General features: G+C 43.6%; 3 protein-coding genes and 1 long non-coding RNA gene across 17 annotated transcripts in view; 3 read left to right on the forward strand and 1 right to left on the reverse strand.

The window, feature by feature from the left end:
* The window catches only part of BPTF (bromodomain PHD finger transcription factor), a 58357-nt gene extending 42433 nt beyond the window's left edge, over positions 1 to 15924 (forward strand). For 4 of the 14 annotated variants that reach the window (XM_082775129.1, XM_082775135.1, XM_082775140.1 and 1 more), the window contains 9 exons: positions 146 to 1029; positions 1799 to 1881; positions 3397 to 3622; positions 4050 to 4399; positions 7703 to 7876; positions 8748 to 8940; positions 9860 to 9944; positions 11479 to 11665; positions 13700 to 15923. In XM_082775129.1, the coding sequence (XP_082631255.1) occupies positions 146 to 1029; positions 1799 to 1881; positions 3397 to 3622; positions 4050 to 4399; positions 7703 to 7876; positions 8748 to 8940; positions 9860 to 9944; positions 11479 to 11665; positions 13700 to 13736 (2219 nt within the window). In that variant the 3' untranslated portion in view covers positions 13737 to 15923. Of the gene's footprint in view, positions 1 to 145; positions 1030 to 1798; positions 1882 to 3396; positions 3623 to 4049; positions 4400 to 7702; positions 7877 to 8747; positions 8941 to 9859; positions 9945 to 11478; positions 11666 to 12946; positions 13671 to 13699 lie in introns of those variants that run through there. The other 10 variants (XM_082775137.1, XM_082775138.1, XM_082775142.1 and 7 more) reach the window with 8 other exon arrangements.
* A 2345-nt stretch (positions 15925 to 18269) lies between these two features.
* Positions 18270 to 19646, reverse strand: LOC309885050 (UPF0450 protein C17orf58; the record flags this gene model as incomplete). The annotated part of the gene is made up of 3 exons (XM_082774596.1): positions 18270 to 18487; positions 18994 to 19185; positions 19637 to 19646. 3 exons carry the CDS (start codon positions 19644 to 19646, stop codon positions 18300 to 18302), a joined length of 390 nt encoding a protein of 129 aa, XP_082630722.1. The 3' UTR covers positions 18270 to 18299.
* On the forward strand, positions 19645 to 25797 carry LOC309885051 (CMRF35-like molecule 9; the record flags this gene model as incomplete). The annotated part of the gene is made up of 5 exons (XM_082774597.1): positions 19645 to 19672; positions 19793 to 19864; positions 24376 to 24705; positions 25238 to 25373; positions 25623 to 25797. 5 exons carry the CDS (start codon positions 19645 to 19647, stop codon positions 25795 to 25797), a joined length of 741 nt encoding a protein of 246 aa, XP_082630723.1.
* A 78-nt stretch (positions 25798 to 25875) lies between these two features.
* LOC309885392 lies at positions 25876 to 27128 on the forward strand. Its single transcript, XR_014318788.1, has 3 exons — positions 25876 to 25941; positions 26108 to 26218; positions 26303 to 27128. It is a non-coding gene; the product is annotated as an uncharacterized lncRNA (long non-coding RNA).
* The last annotated feature ends 851 nt before the right edge of the window (positions 27129 to 27979 follow it).

The raw sequence follows: 27979 nt of genomic DNA on the forward strand, positions 1-27979 counted from the left end.
TAAATTTGTTAGAAACATTACAAGGCAATAAATAATTTGCTCTTTCTGCATAGAGCTATACAGTAATTTTAAAGTGTTCACCTTTAGTAAGTCTCATAGACTTGTCATTTGAAGTGAGTGAAATTTTTGTTTTAATCCTGAACAGCTACAGAACAGAAACAAGCTCCACAGACACAGCCAACATCAGTGCTGCCATCAGTTCAGCCACAGCCTCAGAGTCAGCAGCAAGCCCAGCCTCAAGCGCAGAATCAGAGCACTCAGCCTGTGACCCCAGCCCAGCCTCAGGCAGCACAGCCACCACTTCAGCCTGAAACTCAGACCCAGCCTGAATCTCAAACTCCAGCATCTGTTGACTCTCCAGTCACGCCTGAAGCACAATCGTCTAAATCTCCAGTTCAGTCGCCAGCACAGACCCAGGCTCAAGGGCAATCTCCAGCGCAAGTCCCGAGTCAGCCGCAGACTGCAATCCTTCCACAAGGCCAGTCCCAAGGCCAGCCTCAGCAACCAGCTCAGGTGCAGACTCCAACCCAACAACAGATTCAGATGCAGCCCCATGCTCCCATACAAATTCAAGCTCAGCTGCAGCAATCACAACCTCAGGTTCAGACTTCAGTCTCAACCCTTCCAACTACTCAAAGTTTAAATCAGGTTCCTGTGCAATCCCCAACTCGTCCTCAGCTGCAACTTCAGCAGCCTCCAACAAAAGTTATTACAGTGCCTCAGCTTCAGCAACAAGTCCAAGTTCTCTCTCAGCTTCAGTCACATGTTGTGGCTCAGATACAAGCCCAACAAGGCAGTGTGCCCCAGCAGATCAAGCTTCAGTTACCTATTCAGATTCAACAAACTAGCCCAGTACAGGCTCACCAGATTCAGAATGTGGTAACAGTACAAGCAGCTAGTGTTCAGGAGCAGCTGCAGAGAGTTCAGCAGCTCAGAGAGCAGCAACAGAAGAAAAAGCAGCAACAGATAGAAATTAAACGTGAGCACACCCTTCAGGCTTCTAATCAAAGTGACATTATCCAGAAACAGGTAAAGTTAACAGAAGGAAATTAAAACTTAATTAATGAAAGAAATCTAATTTTAAATGCCTGTTCTTGTTACCGATGTTAATACATTTGATAGGCAGTTAATTTGATTCTTTCAAAGTTAGTGCACGATTGGTTTTGGCAATTTAATTAAATATTCTAAGTTAATTCAGCACATCAAGTCAGTTGTATGATGTTTGCAGTCTTCTGACACGTTGATTCAACTTATCACTAGCTGCTGGGACAATATATATTTATTCTCAGTTCAGGAAAGATAGGTTATAGACAGGAGAGGTGATGTCCAGAACACAAGTACAGTACTTTTGTTGCCTGCTATAGGGAACTGAGGTTTCAAAGAGGTATCTGAAATGTAATGCTGTTGGATGGCTGCGGGGCTTTAAAAACAAACAAAAACCAACATATATGTGTGTGTGTGTATATATAATAGATTCTTACCTTAAAAAAAAAGTCACTGAAGAATATTGTCAACTTACATTTAGTCCCTAGGTTTAAACTCTGCATAAGGAAAATATCCTACTCTAGGGGTGGAGGTGGTGTTAATTTTTAATTTCATTTTTAAAACTTTCAAATTTCAAATAATTGCTTTAAGCAAGTACTGCCCTGATAAAATTCATTTCATGTTGTCACTTACTGAAATAAATAATACTTCAATTTTTTCCTTATCTCAGGAAATGTCCTGGTTTTCCCAGTAGTATTGTGAAATACTGGCCAAAATTTTCACATTTTGTTTTGGATTCTCTATCATCCTACAGGTGGTTATGAAACAGAATGCTGTCATAGAACACTTGAAACAAAAGAAGACCCTGACTCCAGCTGAGAGAGAAGAAAATCAGAGGTGAATATGCATCATGGTGCAACTTTAGATGTGGAAGTTTTTCATTTAGAACATCATTTAACAGTGTATAATAAGATACTGATTTGTAAAAACTTCCTTGAAGAGACTTTGCTGTGTAAAAGTTGGTTAAAGTAACACTTGAAAGTAGTTGGTGAGAGCTGTAACTCAAAAGGATGTTCTTAACTTTAAATAATTTAATCCTCTATATTCTCAATTTCACTTTAATTATATGTTTTTAAAGTTTAGTGTTGCGTGCTTGTGTCTGAAGCTGACTGAAATTTTTAAATTCAAGGTAAAAACCATCCTTAAAGATCATGGAATGGAGAATGAACCATTCTGTTGCAGAAAATCCTGGTTTTTGTCTGTCCTTTAATGTGGTAGTTTATTTCCATTTTTGTCCCTTGGCATTACTGTGTCTCATTTTAATTCTGTACATCTCACATCCCACTCTGCAGAAGGAATTGAAGAGTTAGAAGATAGTACTAATCAACAAGCTAAGAGATTTCACACCTGAAGCTGCTAAACACAAAATTGAAGTGTTTGCCAATAGTCTTAAGGTTATTTTGACATTGCCTTGCTCTTGTAGTTGTTTCAGTTGGATAACTGCAAGTGTGTGTTGTCAGCTATTAAGAAAACAGTAGCATTTTTATAAAATTCTGATCATCAAATCAAAGTGCAAGCTTAGTTGATTGCAACAGTACCACTGAGTGCTGATTGCTTCACAATTTCATAAAAAGGTAAAAAAAAGTGTTGTCATATACTCTTCATTTAATGGTGTCAGATAGCCAAGTTGATATTTTGACTTGGATTTCTGTCAGTCTTTTAAAAAAAAAAAAAAAAAAAAAAGTGCTAACATACTTGGTCCGTTATACAGTTGTCTTTCCTCCTCACTGAATTTTTCTCTTCCAGAAATTTACTTTTGGTATCTTACTCTTTTTTTCTAGTTTTCTAGCAAGTTTAAAATAGAACAGAAAGGGAAATCAAAGCACTTTCATCTTCTTGAAATATAAAGCAAAAGTGTAACGTACAGAACAAGTGAGCGGGAAAAGATTTGTAGTTGGGTGTACAACAAACATGAAAAAGGAACCGTGAGTTGTCAGTAGTGAAGAAATGTGGAACTGTTTTTATAACATTCAGTTCTATAAGCTGAAAAATATTTGTCAATCCTCATGCCAAAACACAAAAACTTTGTAATATTTGGTGCTCAGTAGAGGGTAAAAATCTATGTTTTGGAACAAGTTACAGGTTTCCAACTTGCTTTTATCCTACATCAGAATTTAAAAAAATAAATTAAAAAAACTCAGCTCTTTCAAATGTGTTTGTGGAAACTGAACTCAGTGAAAATATATCTAATCATTCTGAAGTCTAAGCCTTGTTCAGAGTTTTACAGGGGAAGGGGAGAAATGTAATAATTTAGCTTGCAGCTTGCAGAGACTAGACAAATTATTCTGCATTCTTGACTGGGAATTAATAGGCAGCTCAGCACAATGTACTTTTTCTTTCATTCATCACCAGAATGATTGTATGCAACCAAGTGATGAAATATATTCTGGATAAGATAGATAAAGAAGAAAAGCAGGCAGCTAAGAAACGAAAGCGAGAAGAGAGTGTGGAACAGAAGCGTAGTAAACAGAATGCTTCCAAGTTGTCAGCTCTACTTTTCAAGCATAAAGAACAGCTGAAAGCTGAAATATTGAAAAAAAGAGCACTTCTGGACAAAGAACTACAAATTGAAGTGCAGGTAAGGACAGTTATTCTCAAACTAATCACTAATGTGATTTTAAGCTGGGGACATTGGTGTTAACTTTGTGTTTTCTCAGTGTGCTTTTAAGGAAACATAGGAGGAAGTTCTGGTTTTGTATGCATGGATCTCTGCAGAGGTAGTAATGTCCCTTTCATGCTTTTTGTTTCTCGTCTGTGATGAAATTAACTTGTTTCCAGAAACAGTTTCTGATATAGTGCAGCCAATGGGTCATAGTAAGCCAAGAGCATCACCTGTTAATGTTGTATGTATTGTAGGTTGTGCGTATTTTAAAAATGTGTACATTTAAATGGCTTAAATTATTTTCTGTTGATTATTCACGGGGATTTGTCTAGATTTTAAATTCTGTCCTGGAATAGTCATATGAAGTGCTTCCCTCTCTATTTATCCATTTAATATACTTCAGGAGGAGCTAAAGAGAGACTTGACTAAAATTAAGAAAGAAAAAGAAAAAGCCCAGGCAGCTGCTGCTGCAGCAGCAGCAGCCGCAGCAGCGGCAGCTGCAGCAGCTGCCACCCCACCACCACCACCGCCGCCACTGCCACCGCCACCACAGCAACATGCAGCCAGCGTCACCTCCTCCTCCTCCACCACGGTCCCAATGCCAGTATCCTCCCAGAAGAGAAAGCGAGATGAGGAGAGAGACTCGTCAGCTTCCAAGTCCAAGAAAAAGAAAATGATTTCTACTACCTCAAAGGAAACAAAGAAGGACACAAAGCTTTACTGCATCTGTAAAACGCCTTACGATGAGTCTAAGTGAGTAGTGAATACCTTGGGCTTTTACTGTGGATTGTTAGATTTAGGTTAGTATTTAGCTGGTAGTGTAAGTTAGTTCTAGAACTGGAGATAGAGTATCAGGTGTTATTGCAGTGATCACTAAGGTATAAAGTTTCTCTTTTCCACTAGCAGTTACAAAACTATTAACATACTTGATTTATACTATTAACGTACGTGATTTATATTTTTACTTGTTTGCATGTTTCCATTGTATGACCTTTCTGTCTGACATGCACATACTCTTTTTTATTTTCTTTTCCTCCGCTCTGTTATTCTTTCTTTTGCCGTTTGCCTCTGCCTCGGAAGCAAGTGACAATTTGGTTTGAGCAATTTCCTATGAACAGGTGTCTGATGTTCATTAGAAATAGTTTTGGTACCGTCTTCCAATAAATGGTGGGTTGTGATTTTTTTTGGTAAATCGCTAGCTAGTAAAGGGGTTTCCAAGTTACTGGACTGTGCTTCACTTGGACAGTGTTTCAGGTAGAAATGGTTTTCACGTATTACAGTGTGTGTCCCAGGCTTGGTCAAAAATTGAACACACAAGCATTTGACAAAGTGAAAACTGTGGTTCTCTGTGGTTTGATTCTGGTCATGCCTAAGGAAGAATATTCCTCTGAAAGAGGAATTGCTACATGCGAAGTTTGCAAAGAAGTTTAGTAAGTGGTGGTGGAAGATTGAATGGATTGCAGTGGGATAGTGTTATGCGTTCCTGCTTAAGCTAGAAGTGACTAACTAGCATTGTTAGTTAGTAATGGTTAACGGCTGATAGCTGTGTAGAGTTTTATGTGAAATAAATTTGACTTCAGTTCCAAGGGAGTAATTACCTGCTCAACAAGTGACAATACCAAAAGGTATTAATTGATACCCTTTGGTGGTGGTTTAAATCCTGCTAACACAAATGAACCATAGGGGTGGAGTAGTGTTTTCATTCCAGGAATTATTCTTCATCCCAAATTTAGGGTGAGGACTAGAGGATATCCTGAAGTTCCTTCTAGCCTTTTTTTAATTACTGTCATTTTTAAATGAAGTTGAGGCCTTTTTTTTTCTCTACCTTCAGTGTTCAGTAACTCTGACCATTACAGTATTACATCTCTGTGAGAAACTGTAGGCTCTCTGTGCTGTCGTCACTCTGTAAATGGCAGACTTCTGGTGTCCTGGTTTGTAATTTGCTATTGTTTCGAAGGGATGCGAATCTCACCTATCTCACTTAAAATGTTGTGCTAAGTTTACTTAATGACAGAAAATCTAGGAGGGTATCTGCTCTCGTTGTGTTGTGATACTGAGCACAGGTCTGTATTAGCACTTTGTTGTTAGTAGGCAATAGAATTGTCACAGAAATAAGATGAGGTGACCAAATTCTACGAGCAAAAGAATTTGATTGTTGTTTGTTGACTTCAGCGGGCATTTGAGTAAGCCAATGAATAATGTGGTCAGAGTGAATTTTGGTGGCCTGAATTAAGAACTATGCTTATATGCAGGGAATAAAGTATCAAGACAAGGAAATGTTAATAACTTAGAGGTATCCTCAGCAATATGATTCAGTTCTGCTGCTCATCTCATAAATTCCAAATGTTACATTCTTACAAATGGTGACTGTTTTGTTAAACTGAATTATCGTTTTCCTATTTGGAAAATGATTAGGCAAATTTTAAAACAATTTCCTGGTAAACATTTTTGTGTGTGTACGTGCATACACACACTTGTAGGCATCAGATATTCCTGTTTGTGCTGGTGTCTACTTTCTACACTAAAGAAGACAGATGTGCAGCTTGAAAAGATAATTTGTAATGTGTTACAAATGCCCTATATGTTCATTAGGATGTAGTAAATCCACGAAGGTCATTCTGCATGGTGTTTATTTTATTATAATTCTCTTACATTTAGTTCTCACTTGTTTTGTACCAGGGTTGTGGAGTTTTGCTTGTGTTGTTTCTGGGGACAGTCAATAAGGGTATCCTTTGAAGATACCTATTTGTATTCCAACCAGTTCGTTAATGTGAAGCCTGCTCAATGTTTTAGTGGCAAGGTTTAGCATCTGTCTTTAGGAGCAACTAGGCCTGGTCCCTTTTGGATAAAGGACCTAGACTGAGTTGTTGTTGAGTAAAGAAGGACCTGTATCTAGGTGTCATTTATGGAAGGTTAATTTGTTCAGTTTTTAGGATTTTCTGACTGAAAATTAAGAGCACAGGCAGGTTTGGAGTGTCCAGGGCAGACATCCAAGAAATTAGAGGTGCTTGCTTTGTGGAAGAGTTCCTAGCTACTGTCCTGTTACTGGTGCATGCTGTCTGGTGGTTGGTGTTTATAGACTGACAGGCTGGAGGCACAGTAACTGATAAATCAGCATATTGCAGGAGCTTGATGGTCTCTCAAATTTAGGAAGGTGGAGGTTGAGTCAGCTTGCTTTTGCTTAGGCAGAGAGAATGAATGTGTAACTTTGCCCATCTGGTTGATTGTCATGAGTCACGGGTATGTTTTGAGGTATCCATACACAAAATGTCAAACATCCTTGCATAATATTTTACAGTTTTGTCACGTCATTCTGTGCAAGGTCCCATCCACATGATTCTGTACCTGGTTCCCTTCACTTTGTGTCATGCCATATCTGGTTCCGTCACGTAGCTGTCTGAGAGCAGACGTTAGTCTCTGAAGAACGGTCAACATACCAATTTGCTGCAGTTCTGAGTAGCTGAATATCTCTGGTTTTCAGCCATCCCCCCCCACACCCCTCCCCCAGTTAAAATTATGACAACCATGTCCTGACACAATTTTCTTTCGTATCATGTTATACCAATATGTATCCTACACATGGCTGGTATGCATGTTCTTTGTAGTATACTTGTAACTCCTAGTTGGTGTTTGCGCTTTGCTTTTGTTTTTTAAATTAACTGAGACCTACATTTTCAAATATTAAATAAATGTTTAAGTGGCTTTTGAGCTGCCGTTTTGAAAATGTAAATCTTTTTCTTTGGCCTTGTCTTTTTGTGCCTTTTACAGTTTTTCACACACACATTGGAGACACGTTTTTAGCCCAGCTTTGTCAAAGTCTGGTTACATATTGATGTGAATTTTAATGAACTGACAGTTTTAAAATTGACCCAAGTGACCTTATTGACAGTATAGCTGCAGCGTGAGATGTTAGCTTGTAAGGATAGAATGCTAGGAAGCAGGGAAAATGAGACAAAGTAGGCCAGCAAGAAAGTGCAACAGAGAGAAATGCAGGGAAAAGTGCCATGCCATTTGAAATGACAATTACATTGTCATTTTCATTGTGAATACTTTTAGGTTCTATATTGGCTGTGATCTTTGTACTAACTGGTATCATGGAGAATGTGTTGGCATCACAGAAAAGGAGGCTAAGAAAATGGATGTGTACATCTGTAATGATTGTAAACGGGCACAAGAGGGCAGCAGTGAGGAATTGTACTGTATCTGCAGAACACCTTATGATGAGTCACAGTGAGTTCTGATAAGAACCTCTTATTTAATGTTTAGGTAGCAAACTGCTCTGACTTTGGTTACCTGTTCCTTACAAAGCAAAACGAAGTTATTCTGCATATATTGTATTCATTCATAATACGAGTTCCTTTGCAGTAATTGTCTTCCTTTCCAAAATGTTTTTATGCGGTAAATATGTAGGAAAAGTGATGTTTTCAAGGTGGTCAAAATGTTTCTTTTAAAAACGCAACGTGCTTTAAATTGGGATTGATTTATTTTATTTTATTTTTAACACGTGAGAATTAGATTAAACGACAAATGTAGTATACAGTGGATTTGTTTTTGTGCTATAGTCTGATCTGGATAGAAAGCATAATTTTCATGTGGGAATGTATGGTTGGTATCTCTTTTTGTAAGGTTTTGGGTCATAAATTGCCCCTTCAGTATTCGACCACAAGACTGATGCTTCCCTATGAAAAATGTTTGTACAGAATGAAACAGGAGCCCCAGTTGTAGTCGAGTTTGCACAATATGTACCTTGAATTGCTTTGGAATACTGGTTGGGTGAGACTTCTGGCATTACACTGTTCCTTTCAGCTGTAAAGCAGATGAGTGGTTTTTGAAACCTTGAGTGCTTGAAAGTGCCTAGTATAAAACTTAGTAACTAATTTTGAAATGGTCTGTAGCTTAGCCTGTTTGTAAATTTAAAAAAAAAAAAAAAAAAGCAGTTTGAATAGTGTAATTAGAATTTGTCAATATGAAATGTCACATGTTATGCTGTTGTATTTGATTGTGCCAAGTATCTGCTTGTGTGCAAGGGATTGCAGGTTTATGTTTTTAAATGCAACTTTTAAATAAATCAAGCCACTAACATTTTTTTTGGATCTTGCAGATTTTACATTGGCTGCGACCGATGTCAGAACTGGTATCATGGGCGCTGTGTTGGTATTTTACAAAGTGAGGCAGATCTCATTGATGAATATGTGTGTCCGCAATGTCAGTCCACAGAAGATGCCATGACTGTGCTCAGTCCGCTAACCGATAAAGATTATGAAGGTTTAAGAAGAGTGTTACGTTCTTTACAGGTGAGAGTAAAAATTGCAGCGAAGTGGAATGCTTCACTGTGTAAGACATAGCTAGTGAATCTCAGAGTAAGTTTTGATTTCTTTTCCTATTGTTGGAATTTTTTTTAAAGGAAACAGCAAGGCCTTTATTTTTTGAGCAATGCTGTGTCAGCTGTAAATTTGACTTGGCATTACTGTGCTGAGGAATATTTGTAATTAGACTATCACTGCTTTTGAGTCAGTGAGCAATCTCTACAGTGGAAGGCTTTCAAAGGAAATAGGTTTACTTAGAGTATAAAAAGGCAGAGTGGTAGCCTAGCTGCCACTAACAGATACATAAGGTGCTAACTTCTGTTCTCAAATTAGTTATCACCATGTAAGTGATGGCATACTAATTGATTATAAGACCTGTATGAGTCTGTTACATTATATTTCGGTTTACCCATCACTACCAAATATATCTTTTGAGCTATGACTATAAAGAATTTATATTGCTACACAATTATTTTATTTAAATGTTTTAAAATCTTGAGCAATATTTTGCATTGTCCTGTATTTTACGGACGTGTATGGAAACAAATTAATTCTAGAGTACTAAGTGTAAAGCACAGCCCATTTCTATGTGTGAAGTGCTAAGTGCTGTCAGTAGATTCATAACATACTTCTGTAGGCAGCCTGTTCTGTACAGTATTCTGTCACCTCTGAATTTCACATTATTATTTCCTGTTGTGAAGACCAACCACTCAGTCTCTCACATTGAGCTTTGAAACGTTAGCTAGTTGTTATCTGAAAGGCTGCGTACCTTTTCATGTAATGCTGCATTTCTTCCTTAAATCCAATTCTAGACCCCAACAGATAAAAGTTGAATTAAAATGTTTAGCTACTAAATGGTACTAATTTAACTTAATCTTTTTGTAATTACATCTTGTTTTCCTGACAGGCTCACAAGATGGCATGGCCGTTCTTAGAACCAGTAGATCCCAATGATGCACCAGATTATTATGGTGTTATTAAAGAACCAATGGGTAAGTGTTCCTGAATAATATCATGATGAATGAGGAGTGAGTAGACTTGGGATTCTGAATATCAAGTTCATTAGCCACTGACAATTTCCATTCGGGGATCTTGAAGATATGTTTTGCAGGATACAGTTTTTTCAGTCAGGCAAACTGAGACAGTGTGATGTCCCACTGACATAATGAACTTTTTATTATTTGTAATTTATCTTTACAGCTATATGAACAAGAATTGGTTTAAATGTTGCATATATGGAAGAAGTGGAAGAGATGTTGTAGCCTTAGTGCTTTTGTTCTCATCTCATCAGACCTCACCAATTAGCTGCTAGTAAGCTAGATGGACGCTTGAATGTGAAACCTCATAGGAAAATCTGCCTCATGCAAGAAATGAAGTTACTAGCTGTTCTTTTCCTTCCAGTTACAGAACCAGAAACTTCTCATTTTTATTAGATGAGAGCTGGTGCATCATTTGATTTTTCTCAGCTACTCCTGACTAACCTTAGAAATAGGGAAGTTAAATTTGGTATCCTGGCAGAGTTGTAGTAAATTAACTGAAAATAATACTCTGCTTAGTAACTGTCATTTTCTGTTTCAGTTTTAGGCTGTGCTATTATGAAACTGCTAACCAACTTGAATTACATAATTGATGGGTTAAAGTTTAAAAGGAAAGCCGAAATTGTAATACAATTAAGCATATGATGGCTGAATGAAGTAAACAAAAGTGCTTTTAGCCCTTTCAAATTTATCTGGCAGGAAAATACACTTCTAAGTATTACAAGTAAATATGCACACGTAAAATACATTAGGTAATCCAGCCCACCTGTTTTCATGTGTTCTGACATTACTGGAAGTAAGCATTTTAAGGGCATTTTCCAGAGGCAAGTCATGTTTTTTTCCAGCTAAAAGTGCAACTATATGTTTGGACAGCTATATTTCTAATTCAGCTCCCATTCCTCTTCCTCTTTTTAATTTACATTTCCATTAAAATAGAATAATTACTGCTTACTTCGCTATTCCTGTCCCATTAATGCGTCTAGTTGGTAAGAGTGAAAGCACTAGTATTTTGCATGATTCTGCACTTAAAATCTGTTTCATTTGTCCCATGTGGTAATGTGTGAATTCCTGTGAAAATTGATAATTGATTCAAAGCAAGTCATGAATTCAAATAAAAAATGATCAGAAGGATTAGCTAGCTAGCTATTGTATGCACAGATGTGTCTCAGTGAGGGCTGTGAAGAAAATAATGTACAAGAGTCAGACAATCTGTTTTTTTCCTTAATTTCTTCAAAAATAATAAATAGCTTCCCGTAAGAGCCCAGATTCTCCAAGGTCACTCTGATATGTGGATTTTAATTTAGCTGCACATGACAAATTCACATGTAAGTGCTTATTCTGAAGGAGATTTACTGGTGTCACCGTGTCAGAACTAGAATTCCTGGAAATACAACTAACCTATATAGGCTTTGTTTCCTGCATTCTGGTAATGTAAACTTCTCTTGAAGGTGAAAATGTCTCATTTTAATAATCTTTGGTTTCTTTAAAGACCTTGCCACCATGGAAGAAAGAATACTGAAACGTTACTACAAAAAGGTCACAGAGTTTGTGGCAGATATGACCAAAATTTTTGATAACTGTCGTTACTACAATCCAAGTGACTCCCCTTTTTACCAATGTGCAGAAGTTCTTGAGTCATTCTTTGTACAGAAACTAAAAGGATTTAAGGCAAGCAGGTAAGCTGAAGTGTTCCTAATCGTAGATGTTCTCTTGTCCCCTAAAACTTCCTGAATACCTTTATAAGCTTACCTTACATTCATACAGGGATTTACCTCTCCATGCACTTGCCTGGACAACTACTTTTCTTTTCCAAGAAGAAAAAATTCTTCTATAATAGGCAACTGTTAGTCAGAGTTAAGGCTTAAATATTGTTTTGATGAGGTAATTTGAGATAATGTTTGTTCAAAATAAGCTGTTAGACGCAAATTAAGTACAGTGTAGAAAATTTGAATGACACTAAGTCATTGCTGCAGAAAACTTAATGAGAACCATTTCTCAGCAGGACATAAAATGTGCTGTTCTGAGTTTCGAGTACGTTCTACTCTGCTCTGAGTCCTTTTCAGATGCTAAAAAGAGACAATCTTGCGAGGCTTGTAAGCCAGTGAAATAATTTCAAATAGTTTTTGTTTTTTAATACCTCCTCTTATTTTACCATATTTACCATTGTGTTACCATATTTGAAACAGAGGGAATAAATAGTCTTTAAGATATGGAAAGCTAAATACAATTCAAATTTGGCTATTTAACATCAGACTTTCATTCTGAATGCTTTTCTGTAGACGGATGTGTAGAATATTTTCCTAATACAAATGTTCCTGAAAATGAATAGGCTGCTCTATAGCGGATTTTTCTATTGCTTGCCAATTCTGTCTACAGTAGCATGTACATGGGAGTTGTACTGCGCTAGTCAAATTATAATGTGGCATTTAGTACAGCTCTTCCTAAAACTGGCTTAGTCAAAACACGAGTGGACTATACGGATTTCTCCTACATCACTGCTGTACTCCAGCTTAAGCCAACTGCAACTGAGTTACAAATGTTGAATGCCTTTCAGCATTACTCAGAAATCTGTATGTGCATGATAGTTAACTTTGTCCATCTGACGATAACAGTCAAAACTGTAACAGACTGCCAGTCTAATACAGTAATACAGGATCAACACGAATATTTCTAATTAACTGAATTGAAAGATTCAATTTATACTCGTTGTGGAAGCTCTCTAATCTAGCGAGAGTAGGATTAATGAGAAAGGGTGAGACAAAATTGACTAGTCCAGCATTTTGCTTTCCCCTTTAATATTATAGTAATGTTTTTACCAGGTAGTGCTCAAATGTTGTTTCTTTCATCTTGCATTAGCTGATTATCCAGCATCCACTGCTTGCTCTTAATTTCATTGCTACATCTTTTTTTGTTACCGTTTTTCATTTATACCATCCATGTCCTTTCTTTTCTTGCAGATTGTGATATCTTTAGTCTGAACTTTTTAACTGGAATCAGAACTGGATGTTGGGGTCACTTTCTTTTATTGTACAATTCAATGACATTAAACTGCCCTAAAATCCAGATCATTTGTCTAACAAGTAAATGTTGTTTTTTATTTTTTGTTACCAGCAGTCCTGCTGGTAAACACAAATGTATCAACAGAAAAAAAATGTCCCGTTGCTGGAATACTGTATTGATAGAAATGAAAAATTAATCTTGGAAAACATGTATTTTATTGTTTTATTTTCAGTCACTAATAAAAATGTGAACGTCAAAGAGTTTTGCTGAACTCTGATTAGCAAAAATGTGATTTTAATATGCCTGGTTCAGTTTTTTCTATTAAGTTAATCCAAAGATTTCTTGAATAAACTTAAGCTAAATACACCTTATTATAAATATTCACACTTACTGTCTTTTTGCTTTCCCTTTGATAGACTACTGTTATGTAAATAAGAGTAAAACTAAGTTCAGGCATTTTGGAATATTCCAGCGACACACTGCATTTTACAAGTAGTAAGATATACAGTAGTGGTATACAGTAGGTGAAAATGTGCGTAGAATTCAGAAATATTTTAAATGTTCTTTTTTCTGAAGGGTTTAAAAACAAAAATGGAAGCAACATAGTGGTAATTCCCTCCTACTGATTTACCCTTGGCAACACCTTGCAGCAACTGTGTTCTTCCAAAATGAAGGGTGCTTAATTCTTCGCTTTCTTCTGTATTCTGCAGGTCCCATAACAACAAACTGCAGTCTACAGCTTCTTAGAGTTCAGCGTGTTAACCTAACACACGAGCAAGAATCTGGTTGTCTGAAAATTTTTAATTAAGAAGCCAGATGTTTTTAGTCAGGTTATCCTGACAAGACTTGATGTAAACTGCGTTTTTATTGGTCACAACAGTCAAATTATATTCTTGGCTTATTTTGTCCAAAGGACAAAGAAATAAAAATCAGCAGCACCACTTTCTTGTCAAGATCAAATTGTTGTACTATTGTGGCAGAAGCAGGAAAACTTTTTGTTTTGTTGAAGGAGAGAGAGAAAGAGAGCAAGAAAAAAAAGATACAGTAAATGGGGTCAAGTTTAACTCCATGGAAATGCCACGTCTGTTCTTCAGTGAAGAAGCTGGTTTAAAGTCCACACAGAAAACTTTGACTGTATTTATTTATTGTTGCAAAAAAGACGCTTTTTTATTGCTGCCCTCATTTGTCAGCTAATTATTTTTTCTTATAAAATCCAGCCCCGGTTACATGTAATCCATTCTGTATCTTAACATGATTCCTGTAGGTAAAAGTACAAGAAGACCTCTAGATGTCTTTTCTTTCTATGAAAGGAGCTGCTATGTACACATGTGCACACACACAGAACTGGGAATCAACAATGAGTTTATCATTCATGGTAGATCAAAAAAAAATAACAAAAAAAAACAATTAAGCTTGCATAAAGGTTGGGCTAAGTGGTCATGGACTACAGACTCTGTTGCCTTGAATATAACAGTACAATTTGTCATTTACTCTGCACCAGACTGAAATGAGTAAAATCTATTTGAAGGTATCTTGTTTGTAAACATTTGTCAGATTCTAATTTTTTTCTTTTGTATTAAAATTCAAAATATGGATGTATATGAAACAAAATAAATGGAGATAATTGTTCTCCCCACACATGTAGGTGTCTTTGAGTGTGCGCTAATATGTTTGTAACACTTTGGGGATCTGTTAAGAAGTATAGGTATTTCAAGTAATTGGGGGGGGGAAGTGGCCAGGGAAATCTGACTTTATTTTGCTCCAAAGGTAGCATTTATAACTTTTCATTCTTAAGCAGCTGTTATCCCTTTATAAAATTTCTACAGTGGTGCCAAAATTACTGTAACAGATAACATGGTAGGAAGTATTTTGTGAAATGTCACTGCCCACTGCTGAATTGATATTTTGCCAAGAACCCTAAGAATGTAAAGTACCAAGTGTAATTAGATCCTTGAAAGGCATTCTGGATGGCTTCATTGTTTCCTGTATGAGGAGTGCTAGTAGGGGGTATAAGTTGAAGTCAAGAGAGGATGCGATTTGCAGATGTTTTTCTTTCTATGACTTTCATATTGCATAAATGACTTTCTCGTGTTACCTGTCTACAGTTACCAGCCATGCTTTATATGCAGCTCTTCAACCATTTGACTAGCTTTTGCACTAATTCACAGTTAACTTCTGTTCTACAGTGATCTGGGATTTACCTGATTTATGGATAAGCTCCTTTTGGGTTTAACCTCACACCTTGCTATGCAAGAACCTTTTCTGTTACTTTTCTTAAAGATGTTGCTACTGACCACACTTTCTTATACTTACAGGCTCAGGTGTACAGGTACTTCTGGGATAACTTTATCTAACAAAACCCATGTTTTTTTGTACATACAAATGTTGTCAATTAACCTATATGTGAAAATTAAAAATAATAGTTCAATGTGAAAACAATTATCCATTATGCTTCTTAAAGTTTAAAAAAAAAAAGTTGCATTTAGGTTATGTTGTCCTTGACGTTTAAAAAAAAAAAATGCTGCATATTGTATGCATTGTGTTTTTAATGCAGAAAGGAAAAAAAATCTCAACTTCTAACAGCATTTTAACATATCCTGCATCTCTTCAAGACTTCACAATATTTCTGTACTATTTATTCATACATAAATATATATGACATTTAAAATTTTCCTACCTGTAGGCAATAGATTGCTATGTTTTTAAGAAATTGTGGCAAATTGAAGAGTACTTTTTTGTACCTAATAGGACACATCATCCTAGACAAATAAAGTAATGTGTTTGACATTGATTTGGTGGTGTTTCTAATGAAACATTTGATAATGCAATGGTGTATAGGTCTTGGCTTTTCCAGATTATAATTACTAGTGAATCAGTTTGCTTAGGGAGATAATCCATACATATGACTTAATTTTGCTGAGAGCTATTGTGTTTTCAATTGTCATTGAGTACGTTGAGGCATTTTTCTTGCTTAGTGGTGAACTTTCATAGCTACATGGTGTTTCTGGAAAATAACACTTCTATAAAAGTAATTAATACCCACCTTCCTAAAAGCATGGTAAGTTCTTATGACCTGTGATCTCTGTTCAGTCGTCATCCTTTTCATGTTTTTTATAAATATCATGTTTTAAAATAGTAATGTATTCTAACAATTTTGATATGGTGAACTATCCTAGCTTGATTTTTTTTTTTTCCTCAAAAAACTTTCAAGCAATTGCCTATGATCTAGATTTACTTTGAAACTAGTTGTAGAGCAGTGCTTGTATCTGATAGGGGCAGAGACATTCTGTCAGTTGCTGGCATTTTTTACTTGGGATTTGGATGTCACTAGCACAAGATACTGTTACTTATCTCTGAGACAATCAAAATGAGATATGGTCATATGCATTATTTTTCTACCCACGCTTTGCCTATTTTAGATTACAGTATTGTCTTGGGGGTGAGGAGGGTGCTTAATTTCTATTCTGGGCAAATGGGTGACTCTGGGACTTGCTCATTAGTCCCTGAACTGCAGTTGAACATAGAAACAAATTTAAGATGCACGTGTAACCCTTTTTCCTTCCTTCCCCTGCCCTATCCAGTCCACACCAGTGCTTTCATTTGTTGCCAGGAAGTCATTTTGCCAAATCGAAAGTCCCCTTGAAGTCCCTATGGAAAATACCATCTATATATGCCACGTTCCATGTTAGCTCTTCATTCTCACAGAAGTGAGACAATATATTTTTAGATGGACACAAGCTATTAGTAAATTTATTTGAAAGACTTTTGGGTCCTACAATGTACAATGCTTAGTATTTTGTCCCCTATTCCAGACCAAGAAGTACTTCGTACAGTGTGACTTATCCCCCATCCTCTGCTTGCTCTGTAGCTTTCAGTGACACTAAATGAGGCTGCAGAGTTCTGCAACATAAAATTGTGTTAGAACTACCTTTGCTTCAAAACAGAAAATGTTTATAGGATGCTCCTGTTCCAGATCATGTTATATATATCACTGTATACATTTTTAATCGAGATGGCAAGTTCCCCACATACACATTACATATATACATATTCTCCTTTTTATATACTTACAAACAGTTGTAAGGTTTCATTGGTATTAAGATTCTACTGGCTCAAAATCTAGGCCTTATTTATAGGGATATCTCTGCAAGTACTCAGAGCTACTGCCTTTAGAAGAACATTTTGTCTTAATAGCAGTACTAATTGGCAGTTACTTTTCTGCACCACTGCATGAACTAGCCACACTTGAACTGTATTTTAAAATCACAGGCGATGCTTCAAACAAGGAGATGCCTTCTTTTAATACTCATTACATAATCTTTTTTTTGTTCTTTCGGAACCCAGGAAGCTGTGAATCCAGACCTCCTGTGAACAGGTAGAAGACTCAGAATTTGTGAATACTGGCTCTTGGAGTAGTAAACATTAAGATCGCCTTTGCAGAGTTTTCATGTAATTAAGCTCTTGTATTTCCACCACATTAAGGGTACTAAAAGGTTGTATTTTTGATTCACAGTAACTTCACTGCCATGCAAGTACAAATTGGGTAATTCTCAGGGGAAGATGACCTCCAGTTCACAGTTCTAGGATTGAACTTCTAAAGAACTGCCAGCATAACCAGGCATACAAGATGTGCATGCAATTGCATGCTTATTTTGCATTCCTTGGCATGAACTTGTGACATTGTTTGTAAGCTTAATTGGGCACTGGTGTGCAAATTATTTGATTTGCTTTCAGTTAGTGTATTCATATACTTGAATAATTAATAGCTAGTTCATAAGCTTTATGTGAAAACCTAACACTGAAGAATAATGGTAGTTGAGGAACCAAAACAGTATGCAAGATACTTGGTTTTGCTGGTATCTTTTGAATCAGATATACTTAAAGCAGAGTTGTGTGAAAATACCATTGACATCCCCTGTAGGTAATGCTATGGTATTATCTAACACTTGTTCAAGGTAAAGGGTTTGAAAGCGCAGTTACTTGTGTACCTTGAACAAGCCTTCAGAACTTTACTTTACAATTACTACAAATTATTAGGTCTGCATTATAGCAGAGGCGGCGATAGCCCATGGCTCTGAAAACAGCTAGAGCAAATTCACGACCGGTTATTGTCAGCTAACTTTGTGCTGTATTTCACAATGTGTAGGTACCTACTCAAAACATTCAGCTAGTGTTTGCGAAAGCACAAAAGCACGTGTCCTATTCACAACCAATTTCAGGCATAAGTAGAATTACCTCCTACTGCTGCTCAGTCATCAAACTTACTCTTGTAGAGGAATTCTGCTGCTGCCTGTAGAGGTTACCGTAGCCTTATCTACATTTAGCATCAGCCCCTTGCACTTTGCGGTTCCTCTTCCTGTTGAATCTCTTCACATAGCTCCTGCTTCTTCCAAGCAGTCCATCCCCAGGCCTCAGGCGCCCTCTCAGGATCTGCAGTAAATTTGCAGGGATCTGTCGTCTCTTGTGGTAGGTCTGACCTGTCACAATGTATCTACTGCCTACAAAATAAAGATTCCTGTGTTATGAAGAAAGCATTGTTTTATTCACTGCACCTGCTCTAAGGACAGTACATTTATGAATGGATGTGAAGTTATACCCTACAGAAATATATCCTAGGACTTGGGGATTGTGCTTGCACATAAATGATTATTTGTGTTGCATTGCAAGTTGAATCAAATACTAACTAGTATTTGATAAACTGGCATTTAGAAGGAAAACTGAACTATTTGCAAAAAGACAAGAGCTTATGCTCCTGTTTTTGTTTTTTCCTATTTTTTTTTTTTTTTTTTTTTTTAAAGAACTGCACTGCTAGCTGACTTCTACACATGTTTGGGTTTCTTAGAAAATTAGAAAAGCTGAGGAGGGGAAAGAACTCTCCATTCTAAGAGTAAACATTTTTTTTTCAAAATATTCCAACCTGGATTGAGTTTATTAAACTAGGGAAGGCTAAAATTACACTGTATGCAGGAAAAATAGTGGAATGGATTTAACTAGGGTTGTTTACCAAGTTTAAAGTCTGGACACGGTTTACTGCGGTTTAAAGAATCCATAACTAGAATGTGAATTCGGAAGAAGCAGCCATCAGGAGGAACAGACAGATGATTCATCTTGTATAATCCATCGCTGTTTACCAAAAATGTAATGAAGTGGACTCCACTCCCCAGTCTTTCCTTGTTATAAACAATTCCATTCGCTGCTGTTTTAAGGAGGGGAGAAAAAAAAAAAAGCATCAGATTCCATATCTTAGTGGCAACTCAAAGTAAATGTGAAGGCGCTCATTTAAAATACTGTGAAGTATCAGCAGAAATTCTTTGGCCCAGTAGAGGGCAGGCTTGAAAGCAACAGTTCAAATCATAAAATGTGATGTTACTAACCTTTCTATCCTTTACAGCTCTGAGATGTTGCTCAGACTTTTTTCATACCTGACTTTCTCAATTTAAGGGAAGAATGAGACGGGTATTTGTTAAACACTGAAATGTACAAAGGTCGTGTCACTGTAAGACCTACATTTGACAGGAATGCGTGAGAGTTGTAAAAAAAAAAAATAAAGACTGTATCATTTGTAGAAGCACTTCCTGACTTCTCCATTTAGAGAAAGCAGCTGTCTCATAACGTGTTTATGTTCTGCAAATGGAAACATCTGTTACCAGGGGGCATGTATTTTGCTTATCTCTTAAAACGCTGTGAGGAAAAGTTGGTATCTATGTCACAACTTCTGAAGTGTAAGGAAGAATTTCAGTCCGAAAATGTTTGTTCTTAGGCGTTCAGTACAAAATTCCCAGGCTATTTTCTGCCACCTTTAGCTACGTCAGCTTGGACTAAAGACACTGAAGAACTTCATGAAGAATCCTCTGCACAGACAGAACTCTGCTTGGGTCAGTGTTTTATTTTCATTTGCATCTTTATTCCCAGAAATCAGAAACTCACTCTGAACAGTAAGAGGTAAGTAACAGCTACACTGTTTAACCTTAGAGTATCTAAAGCTGGTGGTCTTTGGTTCTGTTGAACTACAGGAAGAGCGCTGTGTTCTTCCCTGGAGTAGAAAGGCAAGAAACAGGAAAAAAGAGCCCAGGGTAGGGAAGGAGTAATACAAGACTTGGTATAGTTTGTTATGTAAATAGCTGCAATGGGTCCCTTTAGCGTACTTATTATTACACGAAGTGTATTAAGTAAATACTATCTTAAAAGCAGAAGTGAAGGGTCAGTAATACTTGAACAAGGACAGCCCCAGCATTGTCTGTGTGGTTCATGGAGGATAGCTCACCACATTCCCTCCTGCAGTGGGCCTCCACTTCATCTCTCTCTTTCCTGCCCTCGGTCAGACATGCCTTCCACTTGGGCCTTCCACTTGGGGTTTGGCTCAGTGTTAAGGTTACATTTAGGGTTCACACACAGAATCACACAGAATTTTCTAGGTTGGAAGAGACCTCAAGGTCATCGAGTCCAACCTCCAACCTAACGCTAACAGCCCTCCACTAAACCATATCCCTAAGCTCTACATCTAAACGTCTTTTGAAGACTTCCAGGGATGGTGACTCCACCACTTCCCTGGGCAGCCTGTTCCAGTGCCTCACAACCCTTTCAGTGAAGAAGTTCTTCCTAACATCTAGCCTAAAACTCCCCTGGCTCAACTTAAACCCATTCCCCCTCGTCCTGTCACCAGGCACGTGGGAGAACAGACCAACCCCCACCTCGCTACAGCCTCCCTTGAGGTACCTAAAAAGAGCGATAAGGTCACCCCTGAGCCTCCTCTTCTCCAGGCTGAACAAGCCCAGCTCCCTCAGCCGCTCCTTGTAGGACTTGTTCTCCAGGCCCCTCACCAGCTTCGTCGCCCTTCTCTGCACCCGCTCAAGCACCTCGATGTCCTTCTTGTAGCGAGGGGCCCAAAACTGAACACAGTACTCGAGGTGCGGCCTCACCAGAGCTGAGTACAGGGGGACGATCACCTCCCTAGCCCTGCTGGTCACGCTGTTCCTGATACAAGCCAGGATGCCGTTGGCTTTCTTGGCCACCTGAGCACACTGCTGGCTCATATTCAGCCGACTGTCCACCATCACTCCCAGGTCCTTCTCTGCCTGGCAGCTTTCCAACCATTCCTCTCCCAGTCTGTAGCTCTGCTTGGGGTTATTGCGCCCCAGGTGCAGGACCCGGCACTTGGCCTTGTTAAACTTCATGCAGTTGACCTCAGCCCATCGGTGCAGCCTATCCAGATCCTCCTGCAGAGCTTTCCTACCCTCAAGCAGATCGACACACGCACCTAACTTGGTGTCATCTGCGAACTTACTGAGGGTGCACTCGATGCCCTCGTCCAGATCATCGATGAAGATATTAAAGAGGACCGGCCCCAGCACCGAGCCCTGGGGGACGCCACTAGTGACTGGCCTCCAACTGGACTTGGTTCCATTCACCACGACTCTTTGGGCCCGGCTATCCAGCCAGTTTCTAACCCAACGAAGCGTGCGCCAGTCCAAGCCAAGAGCAGCCAGTTTCTTGAGGAGAATGCTGTGGGAAACAGTGTCAAAAGCCTTGCTGAAGTCAAGGTAGACCACATCCACAGCCTTTCCCTCATCCACCCAGCGCGTCACTCTGTCATAGAAGGAGATCAGGTTCGTCAGGCATGACCTGCCTTTCATAAAGCCATGCTGACTGGGCCTGATCGCCTGCTTCCCCTTCAAGTGCTGCATGATGACTCTCAGGAGGATCTGCTCCATGAGCTTCCCTGGCACTGAGGTCAAACTGACAGGCCTGTAGTTTCCTGGGTCTGCCCTCCGGCCCTTCTTGTAGATGGGCATCACGTTTGCTAGCCGCCAGTCGATTGGGACCTCCCCCGATAGCCAGGACTGTTGATAAATGATGGACAGTGGCTTGGCCAGCTCCTCTGCGAGTTCCCTCAGTACCCTTGGGTGGATCCCATCCGGCCCCATCGACTTGTGCACATCTAAGTGCCGTAGCAGGTCACCAACCAGTTCTTCATGGATAATGAGGGCCACTTCCTGCTCCCCATCCCCTTCCACCAGCTCAGGGTACTGAGTATCCAGAGAACAACCGGTATTGCCGCTAAAGACTGAGGCAAAGAAGGCATTGAGCACCTCCGCCTTTTCCTCATCTCTTGTAACTAAGTTTCCCCCCGCATCCAGTAAAGGATGGAGATTCTCCTTAGTCCTCCTTTTTGTGTTGATGTATTTATAGAAATGTTTTTGGAAAGTGTGAACACAGACTCCATTTCCATGTGGGATTGTGTAAAGGCTCCCCTGGGGAGTTCAGGTGTACCCAAAGGCTTCTGTGGGGGGCACTTTTTCATGGCAGAAAGTGTCGCCATACTTGTTTTCTAGGGTCCCAGGGGCTGTGAGCCCTGCTGTGGCTGTTCCTTTCCTGGGAAATAGGCAGGAGTCAGAATTTCACCCTCTGTACCTTCCTGAACGCCCCCACAGGAACGACCCCCGGCCCCCTGACCCTTCCTCGCCACGGAGCCCAGCCTCAGGCGGAGCCCCCAGGAAGCCCCGGCCCCAGCCAGGCCCTCAGGGCTCTCTTTTCTGTGCTAAATCAGGGGATCTGGGAACGATCTGGTTTTATTTAGTTATTGGAGATGGCAGTAGAAGAGAGGGATCAGATCAGATCCCGCCAGCCCTGTGGGAGCCCCGTTGGCAATTACAGGGTTCCCCTTATCTCACAGGGACCATTCCTCCAAGGCTGACAAAGCAGCACATGAGAGCTGGAGCTGAAGCACACGCATTATTCTTCAGAGCCCCCCAATTCAATAACAGGATCCAGAGTTGGGAAATGTCGCTGAAGAGGTTGCAGCTCAGAGGCTGCAGTGGGATAAGGTGGGACGGGGTCTTGGAGGGGTTTTTGGCTTGGGGCTGAACACCTGTGGGGCCCTCCATGCACTGCTCGTGCCTTGGCCGATTCAATTTCTGCCCATTTCTGTGAAGACCAGAGATCAGACCTGACCCAGAATCTCCCTGGGTAAAAGTAGCGCCTGGTTGCATTGCTCACCCTAACCCTAACCCTACAACCAGCGGGCAGGGGCTGCAGGGGCTCCCCACCAGCAGCGATCTCTGCGTGGGGCCGGGCGGCTGTGGAGCACTTTGCTTCAGCAGATTTGCTTCTCCCCGTCCCCTTTCCATGCATTAAATGAGCAAAGATCAGCATCGGTGACTTTTCCAAACACCCCCAAAGCAGGGGCGAGGAGCCCAGCACCCCGCCTGTAGGTGACCAGAGGACGCAGCTCGGGTGGGGGCTGTTCAGATGGGACGAGCCCAGCACACAGCAGGCAGCCCTGGGGTTATTTTATCCTCTGCGGCTCTCCTGTGCGGTGAGAAAGAGCCCAGGGGGAGGAAGGGGGGGTGGAGATGTGGCCTCTGTCCCCTGCCCTGTCCCGGCACCCCATGGAGGAGACGCTGCTGCAGGCGCTGCGGTCACCCCGCTCCTGCACGGCCCTGCTGGTTCTGGGTTTTCACCTGCAGGCTCACTTCCTTCCTTCTGCTTCCTCGCGGAGAGCAAACGGGCCAAAAAGAAGTGTGGGGAGGAAAAAGGGGGCCTTGGGTTGGCCCCCAATGCCCTGGCTGTGGGGTCCCATCGTGTGTGCACCCTGTGAAAGGTGCTGGCCCCATCACGGGTCTTCTGCAGGGGTTATGGGGTCTCAGCCTCCTCTCCCAGGCTGGGGAGCCCCCAGGAAAGCTCCTTGGAGCAGGTCCCATCACAGGGACATCGGCACCAGGGATGAGGCCCCTGACCCCCCCGTGCCACCCCCCTGCATTCACGCATGGTCTCCACGTCCCCGGGGCCGGCTCAGGGCTCTGCTCCTCCTGCTGCCACCCTCCCCACTGCCCCGAGCACCCAGCCTCCAGCTGGGCCAGTGTGCAGAAAGCACCCCGAAGCCTCTTTCCCCCCAGCAGAACCCCCCCCCTCCCAGCCCCGAGGTGAAACTCTTCGCAGACACAAATAACCCAAACCCAGCCAGCCGCCTGCTCTGCGGTCACCGCTTGCATGAGCGAGGGAGCAGCAGCAGCAGCAGATCACGGGGGCTGAGCACCAGCCCCGCATCCCCTGGCCCCCAGCCCTCACCTCTCACTTCCCTGAGAGCTGCCGATGCTCGCGGGCCCCCGGAGCGGAGCAGGATGATGGGGACGTGGCTGGGCTGGGGCTGGCTCCTTCTCCCAGGTGAGGATGGGCGCAGAGCTGCTGGGCCCCCCCTAGAAGTGCAGGCTCCCCTTCGGGTACCAGCCCCGGAGCCACAGCATCGCAGCCTTTTGGGGCTAAAAGCGGGCAGATGGGGTCTCCCCAAAAGTGCTTATTTCTCGCCGCCCCTCCGAAGCGAGCCGACAAGGGGCAGCTTGGGGGACCAGGGCTGGTTCCTCTCCATCACCGTTTGGTTTCCCCGCAGCATGCCAGGCTCTCGTTGCCCCCCGGGAGGTGAGCGGCCACGCGGGGCAGGCGCTGACCCTGAAGTGCTGGTACACGCCGGGCTACCAGGGCTACAACAAGTACTGGTGCCGCGGGGCCTCGCGGGACTCCTGCAGCAAGGTGGTGGAGACGGCGGGGCGAGAAGTGCCCCGGCAGCGCGGCCGCGTCTCCATCGCCGACAACCACGTCTTCTGCCTCGTCCTGCTCACCCTGCAGGAGCTCTCGGAGGAGGACGCCGGGAGCTACTGGTGCGGGGTGGAGCGGGTGGGCAGGGACATCATGACACCGGTTACCGTCAGGGTTTTGCCAGGTGAGTGTTGGCATTTTGTTGGTTTTTGGTTTTTGTAGGGGAAAGCATTTTTGGGGGAAGGAAGGTGCTGGGTTGTGTCGGGGTGAGATGGTGCAGCTCGGCTCCGCTTATATTGGTTGGCACCCAGTATAAACCAGTGGCAGGGCACAGGGATGATGGGTCCCTTCGTTAAGGGGTGCTCGTAGGTGCATGCAGGAGCCATGCGCAGGGGTTTGCAGCACCGAGGCCAGTCCTGGGCCATTATTTGGGCTCCCAGCACCAGGTGCTGCAGCCAGAGAGCTGCTGCCAGCCAGCCTCTGCAAACCAAAGAGGGTCTGGGCTGCAAAATCTGAGCTTTTGGGTGAGGAAAAGGGGCAGAACCAAGCCCTGCAGCCTTGGGAAAGCCTCAGTCCCTGGCATCCAGAGAGATTCCTCTGCACGGGGAGCTGCAGGGAAAGAACATCCCTTGGGAACACCGGCAGGGCAGGGGCAAGGGCTGGGCACGGTACAGGCAAGTGCTCACCTCCTGCTGGTGGGACGTGGGGGACCCCAGCTTCCCCCAGGACCACCCCCGATGCGTCCGTACGAGCTGTGCCTGCAAACCCTGCAGCCACCCCCTCGCCCTGGCTCTCCGACGCCACCACCGAGCTCCTCTCCACGGCCAACAGCACCAACACCACTGCCACGGGGTGAGCCATGGGCACCACAGGGCGGGTGGGGGGCTCGCAGACGTGGGGTCTTCACACCGGGGGGCTCACAGGTACACTCTGGAGATGTTTTTTTCGGGGGGTGACGCAGCAGCAGAGACCCAAGTGGGGCCCCAGGCTGGTGTCCCTGCTTCGTGGCCCCATCCCACAGTGGGCAGGGGGCTGCAGGAGCACAGCGCCAGCCTTTGAGGGGGGAGGCAAACAGCCCCGCTCCTCTTCCCTTGCCTCCAGCCCCCCCTGGTCAGCCCTGAGTGCCCTGGTGCCCACGGCGGTGCTGCTCTCCCTGCTGGCTGTGGCCGGCTCTGCCGGGCTCGTCTACGCCCTGTGGAGGAGGAGGGAAGGTAAGGGCACCCAAGGGTGCCACTGCGTCCATCCCGGGCACAGCGGGACCCATCTGGGGAGCTGAGCGGGGCAGGAGCTGGAGGGGTTTGTGTGTTGTGCTGTGTGTTGTGCTGCTTTGCCACGACTTTTCTTCCTGCCCCCAGACCTCCAGAGACCCCTGGGAGCAGTGAGATCTAAGCCAAAGGACTGGGTTCAGCCGCACCATACGGCAAGTGCCTGGAGAGCCCCCCCCGGGACCACCGGTCCCCACGAGCCCCCCCTGCAGCTGGAGCCTTGGGGCTCCCGTGGGTGTCCAGGGGCACGGCTGGAGCCCGTGGGGCTGAGCCTGGCAGCGAGCGGGGCCGGCTACCCCCTGACCCCGCTGTCTGTTTCAGGATTTTGGGGACACGCTGCCCCTTCGCACCGAACCCCCCCTGACCCCCTCCAAGCCTGCCTTCGCTGGGGAGCTGGACAGCATCTACGACAACGAGCTGGCCCTGACAAAGGTGAGAGCCCCGGCACGGGCAGCAGGGAACCGGGGAGCCCTGCAGCACCCGGCCGTGCCGTGCTGAGTCCCTGCCCTGCCCCAGGACCCCAGGGACACGCCGCCCCCATGTCAGCAGGACACCGTGCAGCAGGACGCTGAGCTGGAGGATGAGAACTTCTACACCAACACCTTGTGCCACGACAGGAGCAGGGGGAGGCCCAGACACGGTGCCCAGCAAGGAAATGAATTCCTCCAGTCCTAAGGGAGCGCCGCGGGTGGGCAGCAGGGTCCCCAGGTGCTCCCCTGCAGAGACACCGGCACTTTGCTCCAAGCTGGGCAGGGAGCAGGGGGGCTGCAGGATGGGAATGAGCTTCACCAGGGGCTGCAGATCCATCACAGGAGGATCTCAGCAGCACCACAGCTTCTGCCCACAGACAGAGGCCGGGGACACCCCAATTCCCCACCCCAAGCGCATCCCCACTGTCCCAGCCTCCTGCCTCCAGCTGGGCTGCTCCCAGCACATCCCATGGGGCTGCCGGGTGTGGAGATGCCCTGGACCGGGTCCTCCTTGCCCAGACCCGGCACAATCCCTATCATTATCTCATTTCTCCTGCTCTTACTCAGCCTGAAGCTGCCTGTGGCGCTGGCCCCGGTGTGCACAGCCGTGTGGGTGAGGAACCTGTGCAGGAGATGCAGCCCCCGGGGAAACCTGCAGCTGTCCGGGGCATCGGGCAGCCTGCACACCCCGACGGTCCCAGAGCATCCCCCTGCCCCCTGCCCCGCACCCTGTGGGGCTGAGCCACCCGCCCCGCAGCGGGAGCTGCTCGGCACCAGGCACCTCTCCCCCTGCAAAGCCCAAAGCGCTGCCGGCACCCCCAAGGCTGCAGCGGGGAGGGTTTGGGGTGCAGAGAGCCTGTGTCTGCTGAGCAAAGGCACTTTGCAATAAAGCTGGGTATCCTGCAGCTGTCCGTCTGTCTGTCTGTCTGTCCACATCCTCCCCCAGCTGCCAGCACTGGTCAGAGCACCAGGGGCTGCAAATGTGGGTGTGTGAGAGCCGTGCAGGGAGCCCCGTTTGGGGGGACTTGGTGTCCTGGGGGGGGACACGAGCACCTGGCTGAGCCCCACTGCGGGGAGAGGAGCCCTGAGCAGCGCCAGCCCTGCTGGATGGGTCCAAACACCCATTTCCAGGCTGACCTGCAGGTCCCTCCAGCATCGCTGCGCCCTTCACACTTCGCCCCTCGGCTCGTTCCCAGCAGCAGGACGGGCCCTTGGTCTGCACAGAGCCCGCTGTGGGGCCAGGATCCGGAGATAGGTCAGGGCCAGTTCAGCCGTGTCTCCATCAAGGGGCACCCTCAGTGCCCCAAATCACCCACAAAATGACCTTGCATCCGGCTCATTTCTAAAAACATTAAAGAGAACTGGCCCCGGAATGGAGCCTGGGGGAACCCCACTGACTGGCCAACAGCCTGATGTAACCCAGGCACCACAGCCCTTGGAGGCACCACAACCTTTTGAGGCCGACCCACCAGCCGGTTGTTAACCCATCCTGTTACCCACTTGTCCAGCTCCCCTTCTGCTGAGGGATTTGCCCAGCAAACCACAGGGTCAGCCAGTCGGTGAGAAAGAGGAAGGAGGAGGCTGGGGAGGCTGCTGCTAGGGGATGGGAGAGGATATCCTGGCCGGGGCAGCAGGGATGGGACGTGTTTGGGGTTCAGGGGGTCCCTGTGGAGACCCCGCTGTGTGTCCCACTGGCTGGAGGCACCGCGTGGCGCAGCAGCGA

Source organism: Aythya marila, assembly GCF_965140915.1.
Source record: "Aythya marila genome assembly, chromosome: 18".
In the NCBI taxonomy this organism is placed as follows: Eukaryota; Metazoa; Chordata; class Aves; order Anseriformes; family Anatidae; genus Aythya; species Aythya marila.